The 14,163-nt window shown below is 31.6% G+C and overlaps 2 protein-coding genes across 6 annotated transcripts; one reads left to right on the top strand and one right to left on the bottom strand.

The window, feature by feature from the left end:
• Nucleotides 1–1,736: 1,736 nt before the first annotated feature.
• On the bottom strand, nt 1,737–4,282 carry LOC123230317 (glutathione S-transferase DHAR1, mitochondrial-like). The gene is made up of 6 exons (XM_044656489.1): nt 4,110–4,282; nt 3,925–4,015; nt 3,662–3,805; nt 3,231–3,348; nt 2,987–3,130; nt 1,737–2,006 (listed from the first exon to the last, which is right to left on the bottom strand). Exons 1-6 carry the CDS (start codon nt 4,165–4,167, stop codon nt 1,920–1,922), a joined length of 642 nt encoding a protein of 213 aa, XP_044512424.1. The 5' UTR covers nt 4,168–4,282; the 3' UTR covers nt 1,737–1,919.
• Nucleotides 4,283–8,785: 4,503 nt separating this feature from the next.
• LOC123193016 lies at nt 8,786–14,129 on the top strand. Of its 5 annotated transcripts, none has more exons than XM_044605766.1 (5): nt 8,786–9,185; nt 10,143–10,224; nt 10,332–12,046; nt 12,881–13,067; nt 13,178–14,129. In XM_044605766.1, exons 3-5 carry the CDS (start codon nt 10,397–10,399, stop codon nt 13,816–13,818), a joined length of 2,478 nt encoding a protein of 825 aa, XP_044461701.1. In that variant the 5' UTR covers nt 8,786–9,185; nt 10,143–10,224; nt 10,332–10,396; the 3' UTR covers nt 13,819–14,129. The 5 variants fall into 5 exon arrangements, with proteins under 5 accessions (XP_044461701.1, XP_044461703.1, XP_044461699.1 ...); XM_044605768.1 differs by having other exon boundaries at nt 10,143–10,255; XM_044605764.1 differs by having other exon boundaries at nt 10,140–10,224.
• Nucleotides 14,130–14,163: the final 34 nt, after the last annotated feature.

The raw sequence follows: 14,163 nt of genomic DNA, 5'->3' as shown, positions 1-14,163 counted from the left end.
TCTGACCCGATATTGTAGTGCCTACTTTTATTGATATAGAGCAATACTGTGTGTACTCATTTTAGATACACAAATATATACACACTCATATGTGTCATCATATGATTAGGTATTGTGTTATTCTTAATTTAAAATTATCCAATCAAATGATAACACATATAAATGTGTATATATTTATGTACTCAAAGTAGATACACATAGTTTTATTGATATATATAAGGTTTACTTCTCATGTGTCAATCCAATGAGTTACACTAGCACTAATCTGACTTATTATCACCTCTAATTATACTCATAATATGATAGGACATGAAATTAAATATTATTTATCTCTATATTGTCTAAGTATATAAAAAATATATATATTGTTATAAGAGGTAGTTAATTAATTAAATTAACCTTTTTTTTAGGGGTGAATACAAATTAATCCTCAAAATTTTTGTTAAATCGCTGTTGCCAGTTGGACGAATTTGCCCAATACATAGAGGGAATTTTGACCGTAATTGACATGAGTAAACTAAGAACCCATTTGAAGAGAGAGAACTTTTTGCCCAAATCACTCATTGTAAAGGATTTTTTTTGTTCAAAATGGGTATGGTATAAAATGTTTATTGCTTTTATTTTAGAAATTTTTTTGTGTGTTTTGATATGTTTATGTTTTTATTTTAAGTTTTTCATTTTGGATAAGTTTGTTAAACTTTGTTGATGAATATTGTGTTTTTCATAAAACATGTTTATGTTTTATTTTAAGTTTTCTATTTTGGGCAATCCAACTCAAATAAGATTTCTTCAGTTATGACTTCTCTTTTTTTGTTATCAACGGTCTCCCTCCGATGTCCTTTTCTCTTGATCTACCATGAGCTTCCCTCCAACATTTTCATCTCTGACCATTGATAACAAAGAAAAAGAAGTTATGGTTAGATTCTGAGTGCTGGAGAAAAATGGGTTGAAAATAAAACCTTAGGGGAGAGAATGTGATTTTTTAAAACTTAATCAAAAAAAAATTGTTAGTTTTTTAAAACAAAAAAAATAAAATAAGATAATTTTTTAAAATATATTATTTGTTAAATAATAATTTTACTTTTGAAACTAATTAATTCTATAAATTTTAATATTCCGTAAGAGAAAGTTTGAGTTTTTAATACTTGACAGATACTAAAGACCAGTTTGGGGTTTCAACAAACTTTGGGTGAGAAAGAGTCTTTTGATCGTTAAATAAACGAGTAGTGTTATATATACATAATTTGAGTACACAAATGATATTTCATCATATTATTAGATGTTAATTTATTTTTAATCCAAAATTATCCAATCATATAATGATATATCATCTCTATATCTAAATTATATATAAAAAAATATATACATAATTTTATTATTATAAAATTAATTTACAGATGTACCGATACACCGCATCGAGGGGCTGCATAAGTCAGCCCAACACGTATGGAGCTGAACATGCCAGCCCAAATTTTATTAGGCCAGCACAGCAAACAATAATATCAGTTCAATAACGTACTCCGAGAGAGTGAGCTCTCAAATTCTCAAGCGAAATTTTGTCTAAAACTTCGTATCAAAAGACATTTCTACAATTGATTATTCTTAGATACGTTACCCGTTTTGATCTTGTTGATATGTTATTGCTTTCTATGATCTTCAACAGAATGCTTTGATTAAGCAACAGATTGACAGACCTAAAATGAATCTCATGCAACTGCCCTAAATACCAACCAAGAAACAAGCAAATAGTAACTTCTCTAATGGCTGAACAACAAACATCAGAATTCAGATACCATAGCTATAACTATCAACACTGCATTTATTGGATAGGGGACCAGTGTCCATTTTGGCTATTCAAAACCTCAGTCTCACACACATTTCATAACTAAGTTTTAGAGAAGCTAAAATTTAGGACTAGTTCATGCATTGACCTTCGGTGACCATCCTGCAATCACATATTCCGGTACAGTCTTGGTTTTCTGAAATGATTCCAGACTGCCTAGCGTCTGAAACAAAAGATCACAAAATATATTAGAACAACACTCAAACCCAATTTCTGAATTTACTGTAAAAGGACTAAAGTTCCCTTAGGTACAACCATATTGATATAGAATAACAATCAACTGTGCATAAAGTGTCATATGCAATCAGTCAAACTTTCGGAGGGTTAAAAAATCTAAAGAGTGATCTATTCCCTTTTATTATGTCCAAACAACTTGCACATTAAAAACTCTGTTAGCCGACATCATGGAGGTTTTTTTTTCATTATCTAAAACAAAAAGGCATGCTATCACAAGTTTCATAATTTTAAGGTGTGAATATCCGACTACACCAAACTTGTCAGGCTGCAGTTTAATGACAGAGAATCAGAAGCATTTTGATTCTATAAATAAAGTTATTAAGAAACCAACCTTAATATTGTATGCAAAACACCAGGTTAAGTAAAAATCTATGTCACAACAATAAGAAAACTCTTTAGGATCTAGGATAATGTGCACCTTCCTGATTTAGTTAAATAAAATCCGGACAACAATACCTACTCAAAAGCATTTGGTTTGTGAGTGGTATGTATTTTCAGGCTTTTGTGGCTAAGGGAGAACGGATTCCAGATCAGAAAAATTGTACTTATCCAGGCTGAAAAAATACAAAACACTAGATGGGTAACCGATTTAACCTTCACCCAAAAGCATGGGTTTATGGTTGATAAATTAACCCTGTTGGGGCTCAGAAAATGAAACTGTGATAGTAACGGAAGCAAAATGGCGTCAAGCAGAATAATATCAAGCCCAAACCAATCCTTTGGTTTGCCTTCAGTGTGAAGATGCCAAATAAAATTCTATAACCGACAAAAAAGTTGTCATCTCAAACGATAACAGTAACCAAGAATTCCATTGATTATATAACAAGTCCCCATGAATTATCTTGTTCAAGACCAATCAAAAAGAAGAACCAGATAGCATTAATGAAAAATTATGCAGCTTCATACCTTCATGTAGCTGTGAACATGAGGAAAGCTCTCAGGGACACTCCACTTCTTGAAATGCCCTAGAGCTACCTCAAGGTGGTACAGCTTTGGTGCTAAGCTCAAATCGACTGCAGTGATCTTTTCGCCAGCAATGAATGGACCCCCCTGGTTCAGACTCATATAAATTAGTCTCAATTTATAGAGAAAGTAAAAAAATGAAAAATACTATTAATCAGATGCCCATCTGTATCAAGTCTATCAGTACATGTTTCTTCAGATGCTCATCCAACGCCTTCAATTCCTCAAGCAAGGCCTGCTCTGTCCCATCATTTGGATCCTTGCTTTTAAGAAACTGGAAGAAACATGAGAAAATCTTTGATCCCCTACACCATTACATAACAAAGAGAGCAAAAGTTCAAGTTTTACTTGAAACCTTGAATACAAATTTACCAATTTATAGTGACAGATCAAATCAAGTCATTTCTAACGAACCAACCACAGGGAAAAAAAAAAGATATACATCTGTTTGCATCCACTTAAGAAATTGATCATGAAGTAAAAAGATATATTAATAATAAGCACATAACAAAATCTTGTCTCTCCTGTATCATCAAACTGGGAATAAAAGACTGCAAAATTAAACCTCGATCTAACATATCAATATAAATATCTAGAAGTACAAGTAAAGAGCATTACACAGAGGCAAATTCAGGAGGAGTAGTGAGAGGAGGCTCAGGGTACTTCTCCTCAAGAATTCCAACAATCACGTCAGAGTCAGGCACCCATTTATCATCAAACTTCACTACTGGCACCTTCCCTTCTGGGTTTACCTCCAAAAACCTAGCAATCCATCATAAAAGATTTTTAAAATAACCAAACCGTTTCTCAGAAATCACAACAACCCATTTTGCTTAACCATCAATAGCACCTATCGGAACACACAAAAACCAATCTTTTACCATTTGGGTTTGTCACTGGTGTCGATGTGGTGTGCCTTGTAAGGAACTTTTTTCAGCTCCAACGTTAGCAGAACCCTTTGGCAGAATGGGCCTAAAGAACATCAAACGAACATAAAAAGTTTCAAAATGTTTTCCAAATCAGACCCATAAATATATTCACATAAGAAAAGAAAAACAAAACCTACAGTCCCCAAGAAGATCGGGAGCACCAACGGCAGCTTTCACACAGACTTCCAGAGCCATTTGTTGACAGTGAGAGAGAGAAATTGCTTCTTCGGTCACAATAGCGAGATGTTGCAAATAACAGTAAGCGCTTGCACCCTCTCCTAATAAAGTTTGGGTAAATTTCCAAGAATTAAAGGATCACACAACTGTACAATTATATTTATAATAAAATAATTAAAATATTACTTTAATTAGATACCTTCTTATTATAAATTAATATTATTTTTAATTAAATGAATATATCATTATTTATTTTATATATTTTTAAATTATTTCAATACCAATAATTTAGTAAATTTTTTAAACTACCAAATTATAAAATTAATTAATTAAAATAATAATTAATATTAATATTTAATTAAAAATATAGTATTTTTATCTAAAAATAAAAATATGATAAAATTAAAATTAATTTAATAATTTTTTAATATTTAAGATTATATAAATTGATATCAACAATAAAAGAATTATTATGAAATCCCGAATCAGAATTATATTATATTATAAGAGGTTTTAAATATTTTCATTAAAGGAAAAACCTCCGAGGAGTCAATCAGGCAATTAATGATTGAACAAAGTCTGAATTGCGGGCATGTTCATGATCCTCTGGTTCCAAAATATGGCTAGTATTCATCTTTATAAGGTTATCCATTTCAGTATTCAACACATCGCGCGCGTGTGTGTATATATATATATATATAAAATATTATAAATATATTATATAATATAATAAGTATTTTATGATACATATTATTAATATAGGTAGATATATTTTTTGCAAAAAAATGATAATATAATAAATTTTTAATTTTAATAATATTTTAAAAAATGACAGTATTTTAATTAGATTTTTTATTATTTTATTAATTTTTATTATTTAAAATTGTATCATATAATATGATATAATATATGATATAAACATTTAAATTTTAATAGATGATACAATATGCTATTTAATTACTATATGTATAACTACTAATGTATAGATATAAACTTCTATCTTTCACTATTTAATAATGAAAGAATTACTCCTATGTAGATTTTTATCTTTTGTTATTTAACGAGGCAGAGAACTACATTTTCCAAGCCAAGGTTTGGCTTCAAAGCCTTTCTAAGGCCAACATATAAATCATATTTTATCACTGAAATTTCACCTTGTTAATAAAAAATTAATAATTATAAAGGTGAAAATATTATTTTATTTAATTACCGAAAAAAAATTATTTTATTTTCATTAGCTTTTTGACTTAATTGGTCGCCTCTTTAATTAACTTTCAATAACTCTATGCAACACCATTCTCTCTTGTTCACCACCATTAAAAGCAATGTTATCACCTTCATCAGAGTAAATAACGATGATGAGTGACACTAGTTGGTTTGTTCATTTGAACAAAATCAACCACCTACAATCAAAAACCGCAAAACCAAATACTTTGTACCACCGCTTCTCATTATCATTGTTAAATCAAACTCTTGCCAACCACAAACCAACCCACGCCCCCCTCCCTCTTGCACTTTGAATGATTCATGAACTATGCCTCAGTAGATTGCATAAGCTCCAAAGATTAGTTAGATTATGATATTGATTTTTAGATAGTGTCTTTCTATGAAGACAAAGTCGAAGCCACTAAAGATTACCATATGTGCATAAGACATGACCAAAAAGAGCTTAATGACGTTAATGTGAAGGGTGTTACTTTATATCATCTGTAGTTTTGGGGCAAATAATATATTGGTGACAAGACGGTTAAAATAAAAAAAAAAATTGTAAGAAAAATATTAAAAGACGGTTGTTATTGTCAAACCAAATCCTTTGCAATCCATCCCAATAAAACGCAACAATCCATTATCCCTTCCCACACAAACCCTTTTTAATCAAACCATCATAATCTATTTTTACTTCTCTTTTTTAGTAGTACTCAAAATTTATACTTTTAAAGTTTCTTTAATTAAACCAGTTTTTTTTTTTATCGGTGATAATTACAAATTATCTCAGATGTAAATAAAAAAAATGTTACACAAAAGAAGTTGACAACAACTGCCATGAGAGGAGAAAAACTACATCAATTATGTCTTCCAAAGGGGTGGAGACACACAATGGTGGTGGCCAAAGTCAAGAAGAGAATGGTGAGATTCAATTGACAAAATGAGACAACAAAAATTGCAAAAAAAGGAGAATATTCTTTTTCCATAATGTCAGAGGATATGAAGATGATTGCCTCACTGTATGCTTTCTTGACTTTAAGAGCTTGATCTGCCTTCGCTTTGTGACCAGAGAAAAACATAAACAGAATCATAAGATAAAGTATTGCCTTTCATTTCCATCGTATAAAACTCATGGCCTACCATGGCTACACGTCAAAAGATAATTATGTGATGTACTGTCATTTGAAAAGGATGATATATGTAATATTGGCTCCAATTAATAATTAATAAAAAAAATATAATTTTATATATAAATAATAATATATTATTATATAATTAAATATTCTTTTAACATTTTTTAATCCTTAGTCTAATTTAGTCTTAACAAAAGGGATTTTGAAAGAGGCATAATATCGACAATTCACAAAACGAAAAAAATAATTATTTGACATTTTTTTCAATTATTAGTTTATCTTAATTAACCAACAATTTATGGGTTTCTCATTGTTTGATTTGTAAGTTACAAAGAAAGGTGGTAAGGTTATTTCACTGAATAAATGTGTGTTTCTAATTTCCGACCAAATTACAATAATATAATACGATTACACTCTAATCCCATCATTTTATTGTGATTTCAATCAAATTGTATCATATTAAGTATGTTTGACTCAAAAAAAGGATTGTTAATTTATCGATGATCGACAATCAATTTAGCAAAAACAAAAAAATAGGAGAAAAAATATTAAATAATTACTGTGAAATTGTAATTTGTTAGAACTATTTAAAATTTAAATGATGTTAACTTTATTATATATTGTATACAGTAACAAAAATGCCCTTTAACTATTAAGACAAATGTATGATATTGATAAATATGTGGAAAAATAGACTTTTTAAATTTAAATAGTGGAAAAGATCTTTTCATTGAATTTGGGCACAAAATAGTCATTTCACTTTTTTTTTCGGTTTCTTCAAAAAAAAAACTTTTAATGATGTATCTCGTAATAATGATAAATAAAAAAGATAGATCGAGAAAATCATGAAAACGATTAGAACTGCAATAGTTACTATTCTTTGTTGTTTCTAAATCAAAGAAACTCTACCACACCTTTTGGGTAGATCTACCTATAGGTAATGCAACTAATTGTTGTATACTATTTGCATAGTTACTCATTTATTTAATGCAGTTTTAGTACATTTTATTGAAGACAATATTAATAATTTTAAAATATAATCAAATTATATATATACATTTTTTATATATAATTTATGTACACAAATAATATATTATTATATAATTAAATAATTTTAAATTAAAAATAAAATAATACGTAATTATATAATAATATATTCTCTATATAATATTTAAAATAATAATAATAATTTTTTGTTATGTGGATTAAAAATCATTCGGCCTTTCATTGTTCTTCGGAACTTCTAGTTGAATATATGATCCGCCAGGCCCAGAAGCCCAAAGTTTAGCTGAGAGAAATTCATAGGCTGAGCAGAGCAGACTGGAAAGATTAACTGACCTGGGCTTTTCGGCCCATCCCAACGACTTGTTTTATAAATATGAGTACTCAAAAATGGAAACCCTAGTCTAGTCTAGATAGAGATACCTCATATGCTGGAGGTGCTGACACCTATTATTATTTTAACCATAATTTTAGTATTATTATTTTGCTCAAAACCTGATCAACATGCAGCTCACGATTCTTGTCCATCCGCTCTACCCCACCCATCATCTCAATTATTAATAGTTTAAAATAATTAAATATTACATGAAGGTAGGGTTCCAATTTATCCAACTTATAAGTTTTTAGTTTGAGTTTAAGTTTAAAATTTAAGATTAATTAATTTCAGTTTTAGTCATATATTTATATTTAAATTATTTAATTTTTAAATAATTAATTTAAATATCATAAATTATATATTTATCAATTATTTTTTATATTCTTAACGGAGGAATAAAATTTTAAAAATATATGTGAAAGGATTAAATTTTTTTAATTTTATTAATATTTTATTTAAATTAAGTCATAAACTCATAAATTTATTAAACCTATTAATAACAATCTCGAGATTGAATCGATTTTCATCTCTACTTCTCACTTTTGCCAATATATTTTATTTGGGAATAAATAAAATTATGGAAAAAGGCATATTCCCAAAATTTAAAGAGACTATAAAATTTGACAGTATAAATTTCCAGATTTAGTCCAATTAAACATACTGTAACTACAAATTATTGATATTTAAAAAAAATGATTGAGATAAAAAAGTAATACAGATTGGAGGTAGTAAAAAAGAGTGGAAAAATCAAATTTCCCGAACAAAGAAATCGTATGTTTTGTGGCGGTGTGTACGCAAACAAGACAAACATTCGCGCGTAATTTCATAAAACGACAACCAAAACAAAAGGAGAAATAAATTAAAAATAGAATAATATTTAATTATAAATAGAATACTGACTGATTCAGAGGCACCTGCGACCTGACCTAAACACTTGTGCTTCTCTTGAGTTTCCTCATCAATCATAGTTTCGTCATTGCATTTGTCCTTTTCTTTTTTACTTTTCATTTTCTAAACACAAAATTCTACAAGCTGATGAGTTTGGTTTTGTTGTGGCCGTCCATGTTTTACTTCTGCGTGTGAAAATCGTGTAAAATCTGATGCTTTTGACTGGGGATGATTTCATCTCGTCGTTGACTAGCAAAAGTTTTTAATTTGTCGGCGCGTTTTTATATTTCTTGATTTCAAGCGAATACAAAAAATATATATGTATATATTTGTTTACGTTTCTTGATAGTTTGATTTTTTATATAATTGCCTTACAAGGAAGATATTTTATTGCATGCGATGATGGATGAAGCGAAGATCGTTTAAAGAAGGTGAGTATTTTAATTAGTCTCTCTTCATTATCTTCTGGTTGTGTTTCTTTATTCAATTTATGGGTTTCTTTTGTTTGGAAAGAGTTTGATGATTCTGTTGGCGTTTGATTGATTGTTGCGTGCGCTTGCCCCAAAGTGGATTTAAAAAAAATTTAAAGTGATTATGATGGAATCTAATAGTGATGTTTTGTTATGGTGGCATCAAAATCATTTTGTTCCAGTTTTTATAGTTTCTTATTATTTTTTCTTATACATGTGATTACTTGGATTTTCATTAATATCATTTTGTGTTTTGCCAAAACAATGTTTTGGGGTTTCCAAAATTCCTCGATTTCGTTTCAATATTGTAACAGTTTCCTTGATTGATGGCAGACTTTCTTTCTTTCTTTCTTTTCTTTTCTTTTCTTTCTTTCTTTCTTTCTTTCTTTTTTTATTATTATTTTTTTTTTTTTGAGGTTGTTCTCTATCAATGCTGAAGGTATGTTGCTGCAATTGATAGCTTGATGCACTTTGCACTTGTTTCTAAGCTGTTCTTGTAATAAGTAATTACCAAAAGAAGATGTTTTTAATGATTTTGTTTCTGCATGCTCACTGCGAAAACAACCTTTACTATATTATCTTAATTGGCATTTCTTGAAACTTGTTCTGGCTTTATTGGGTGCTCACATAAGCCTCCCTCTTCTTCTTTGTTACCCTTTTCTTTTTCCTTTTTAGTTTATTATTTCTCTTCAAGATGATAGATTTTCTACTTTATTCTTTGATGATGGCATTAGAAATTTTTTTTTTTTTTTTGTTCTGTTTTCATTCTATTTTGGATTCTATTTCCGTGCTGCGATTGAAGACTATTAGCCAGGATTATCTTTCTTTTTTTCTTTTCACTAATTCTGTTTTGTATTTTATTGCATGGACATTGGTTTTGCATATTTATTGAATAATGATACCCTTTCCCTGCAGCAGGGAGGTTCAGAAACTTGGAAATGCTCCAAAGTCAGGGTCTGATTTTAGTTATTGCTTTGTCTGTACTTCAAAAGAAGATTTAGTGAGTAGCACATTGTTGTTTGGTTCTGATGGTAATGTAAATAGCTCATTTATTTTGGTTTATGAATCAAGTTGTGTTTTAATATAGCTCTATCTGATATGGTGCAGGTGCTTTCTTGCAATATCAGGAAATTTCTTCAATTTAGGTAGATTTTATGTAGAATAGTTCAATAATGTCATTAAAGATGGAATCTAAACTAGGTACACCAAGTGTCTTAGCAAGATTAATGGGTCTTGACGAGCCGTCACATCATCAGCCTGTCCAGAAAAAGCAAAGAGTGCTTTCTGATAATTATCTAAGGAGAGTTGCTTCTATTGGTGTGAGCGAGAAGTGCCACTCTTTTCGGTTGAGCTTTGAAGAGAAGAAAGAATTTAAGGATGGTTCTGAAGTGCTAGGAAAATTAAAGAGAGAGAAGGATTACAATCTGTCAGTTAAAAACTCAGTGGATATGCAGCTTCACTCTTCAAAGGAAGGACATGATGCATTGGGAGTTGTGGATTATAAAAAGAACCTATCAGCAAAGGATCTCCAGAAACCAGATTCTTTGGTCACCAAGCATCACCATGATCTGCAAGGTATTCATTACTCTTCTCAATCTGGTTGCGTTAAAGTCTTGAGATCGTCATATGCTTTATATTCTCGAAAGACTGATACATGCGGTAAACATGGGAGGGGCATTGTTCAAGGAAGTGAGAAAGCAGTTCAGAAACTTGGTCTTGGTAATATAGACAAGTTTGTGAGATCTCCAATGGAATTGGAGAATGGAACATGCCTTCCCCCAACAAAGATTGTTGTTTTGAAACCAATCCTTGGATCCAGTTCTAATGGGAATTCTTATTCAATTAGTATGAAAAATAAAGAATTTCTTAGTCATGAAGAAGGAGATATATATGTTGATGAGCAAGAAAGGAAGAATTTGGCCAGAGAGGAGGGACCTGATAGATTGATTTCCAGACAAGTAGGGCATGGCAAAAACAAATTGTCCAGAAAGGCATCAAGGACAGGAAGCAGAGATAGTGACACACTTAGAAAAGAGTCTGGGCTCATGATGCCATTTTCTTCCCCTAGTTCCTCTTACTGGAAAAACCAAAACAGACCCACATTTTACTATTCTGACAGTTCTTATGTGGCTAGGCAAGCCAAGAAGGAGAGTTTAGATAGATGGAAAACTACTGAAAGGTTTCAAGAAGTTGAAGTGGGTGACGGGTCCCGAACTCTGGGTGAAATGCTTGCTGTGCCTGATTGTGAATTGAGGCCCAGAAGTTTGGATGTCAGATCTGGTGAGCAGGGCAATAGCAGCAGGATTGGTCCTCACAGAGACTACTTTATGAAGCCTCTGGAATCTGCTAATAGGTTGCGACAGAGATTTAGGAAGCAAGGTCATTATCAGAAAGATGGTTTAAAATCTACAATCTCAGGTTCCAGCTGCATGAAGTATAGAAATGGTTACTTAGTACAAGATGATTGTGTGTTCCAGGTTGAGCTGAAGAGAAAACTAGAGGAGAAAGATCCATGTGGTGATATTTGCCCTGATTCAGAACATAGATGCACCATCCAAGAGAGTATGGCCATTCAGAAAGAGTTGAAGAATAAGACTCAGGAAAAAGTTGTATCTGAACAAAATTTTGTTATTACTAAGTCATCTGCATTCAGAGTTGCCTCTGACAATATGGTTTCTGAGATGGTGACTGATGCAGAAAATGATTTTGTCAGTAGGCCTTCAGGAAATCACAAGGTTCAGGATTTTGAACCCAGAGACTGCACATCATTGGTGGAAGATGACGATTCTTCTTCTCAAGTTCCTGATACTTCAAGTGAACAGGTTTGATATTCATCTGGCACCATTTTTGAATTCTTTGATATAGTTTGTATGCTGGCATACTTTACTTGGGAAGTTTGTTTCTCAATTAGCTTCAACAATCATTTAAAAGATGCATTTCACTTGAAAATGAGTTATGGCTAATTATATGTTTAGGAGGAGTGGGTATATACACACAGACTGCAGAAATTTCTTTTGCATTTTGAAATTAAGTTTCTTAGGGCAACAGATTGTTGGCTTTGTTGGACTAGAAGAGGGCATGTGCTGTGTGCATGGCTACATTACACAAGCATGAAGGCAAGTGAAGATGTGAAGTGGGAGGTGCAGTTTGATAAACATAGACATAGGAAAAAATTGAGGTGATAACAAGAGTTACTCTAGGATTGGCTACTAGGATTGAAGAAGATATGTTTGCATATTCAGTTGGGCTTTGTGATGCTATTGATTTAGAAATGTCTAATATAACTTTTTGAGTTGCATACCAGCTCGACCTCCCTTGAGCTTGTGAAACCTAAAAATTAAAACTTTCCTCAGTCTGTCATGTTTCATTGAGCTAGTATATAAGTTACACTCAAGATGCAAAGGAAAGTTTGGTTTACTTATTGCCTTTTGTATCTTACATGTCATCATATTTATATTTGGCTGCATAGTTGTGCACAGTATTTTGGTGCATATTCTTCTCCGGGATTCTAGGGAAACAGACAAACTGTTTAGTTGCCCAGGTCTTCCAAAGAACTCTTTAGCTTTACTTACTGATAACAATATGCATTTTTATTGCAATAATTGGCTTGAAATTCTGAATTTCTTGCTCACTGAAAATCTTACTTTATGTTGCAGGATATGTCGTTTGGAATATCTCAGGAAGATTCCTTTTCTTCAATATGCTCTTGCACAGACTTTGAATCTCTTGTGAACGCAGAGGCAGGATATCAGCCTAGTCCAAATTCAGTGCTTGAACCACCATTTGAGAAAGGGATTTCATCTAGCCTTGAATGCTTTCAGGGTGCCAAAACTGATTTGCACGGTAGTGTGACATGGCCTGCTACATAAATTAATTCATTTTATGGTTTTTTTTTTTTTTTTGTCTGTAACTTTTTCAAGTTTTTTCATTTCCTTATTTTCTTCTGTTGCCAGGTTTGCAGCTGCAACTTGAACTATTGAAACCAGAGTCCTTGGAAGCATACTCTGAAGAAGATGGGATGATTGTGTCAAGTGATGATGATTCCAAGGAGGGATCTGTACAGAATTCTGGGGTTTATAAGGAGTTTGTGAGAATATTCAGCGTTGAAGAGAGCAGGGATTTCTCCTACCTTGTTGATGTCTTCACTGAGGCAGGTTTTCATGGTAAGAACTCAGATTTGGGCTATGAGACAAGGTGTTCTTCTGAATTTCCAATAAGCCCTGCAGTGTTTGAGATGCTAGAGAAGAAGTATGGTGAGCAGATGTCTTGGAAGAGGTCAGAGAGGAGACTTCTGTTTGATCGTATAAATTTAAAACTGAGTGATATTCTTCAGACAAGCATTGGGATGCACTGGACAAAACCTCTACTGAGAAGACTTTGCTTTAGGAAAAGCCTTGAGGCAGTTGAGGAAGAACTGTGGATGTCGCTTGTTCGTCATGATAAGCAAGCAAACAAGGATTCACCTGTGAAAGTGCTGGGACAGGATGATGGATGGTTAGAGTTGGGAGATGATATTGAGGTAATTGTTACTGATATAGAGTGTTCGTTGATTGATCAGTTAGCTGAAGAGGTTGTTGGAATCAATAGTTTTTGATAGCATATTTTTTGTGTTTCTCGCAGTTTTAGCAGACTGTCATATTTGTTTTATCAGTACCACGTGAGTTTTTGCATGCATATATACATTTTTTTGTCAGATCATATAGAATCAGAACCACAGGATTATAATAGAGAGGAGCTTTTTTTTCTTCTCTTTTTTCACCAATTCATTTATGATTTATGTATCCTCAAGACCATGAGTAAGTTATGTAAATAGGCAGAGTTTTGATCTTGTAAGGTTTGGAATCACTGTATTAACATTCATGTGTCTTCATTAAGTTGAAGGAAAAAAAGTTATGGTTTTGTACATATTTCTCTCCTTACTTTGGTATTGAATATCATT

This window comes from Mangifera indica, chromosome 12 (genome assembly GCF_011075055.1).
Source record: "Mangifera indica cultivar Alphonso chromosome 12, CATAS_Mindica_2.1, whole genome shotgun sequence".
In the NCBI taxonomy this organism is placed as follows: Eukaryota; Viridiplantae; Streptophyta; class Magnoliopsida; order Sapindales; family Anacardiaceae; genus Mangifera; species Mangifera indica.
The sequence above is the reverse complement of the archived record's forward strand: the minus strand, read 5'-3'. Positions and strand labels throughout refer to the sequence as shown.

Coding starts and splice junctions, on each gene's coding strand:
- LOC123230317 (XM_044656489.1), bottom strand. CDS start 4,167: ATGGCTCTGGAAGTCTGTGTGAAAGCTGCCGTTGGTGCTCCCGATCTT. Junction 3,806..3,924: donor ACCAGTGACAAACCCAAATG/GTAAAAGATTGG, acceptor ATGGATTGCTAG/GTTTTTGGAGGTAAACCCAG. Junction 2,007..2,986: donor ATGTTCACAGCTACATGAAG/GTATGAAGCTGC, acceptor CTTTTGTTTCAG/ACGCTAGGCAGTCTGGAATC.
- LOC123193016 (XM_044605765.1), top strand. CDS start 10,397: ATGTCATTAAAGATGGAATCTAAACTAGGTACACCAAGTGTCTTAGCA. Junction 12,047..12,880: donor CTGATACTTCAAGTGAACAG/GTTTGATATTCA, acceptor TTTATGTTGCAG/GATATGTCGTTTGGAATATC. Junction 13,068..13,177: donor TGCCAAAACTGATTTGCACG/GTAGTGTGACAT, acceptor TTCTGTTGCCAG/GTTTGCAGCTGCAACTTGAA.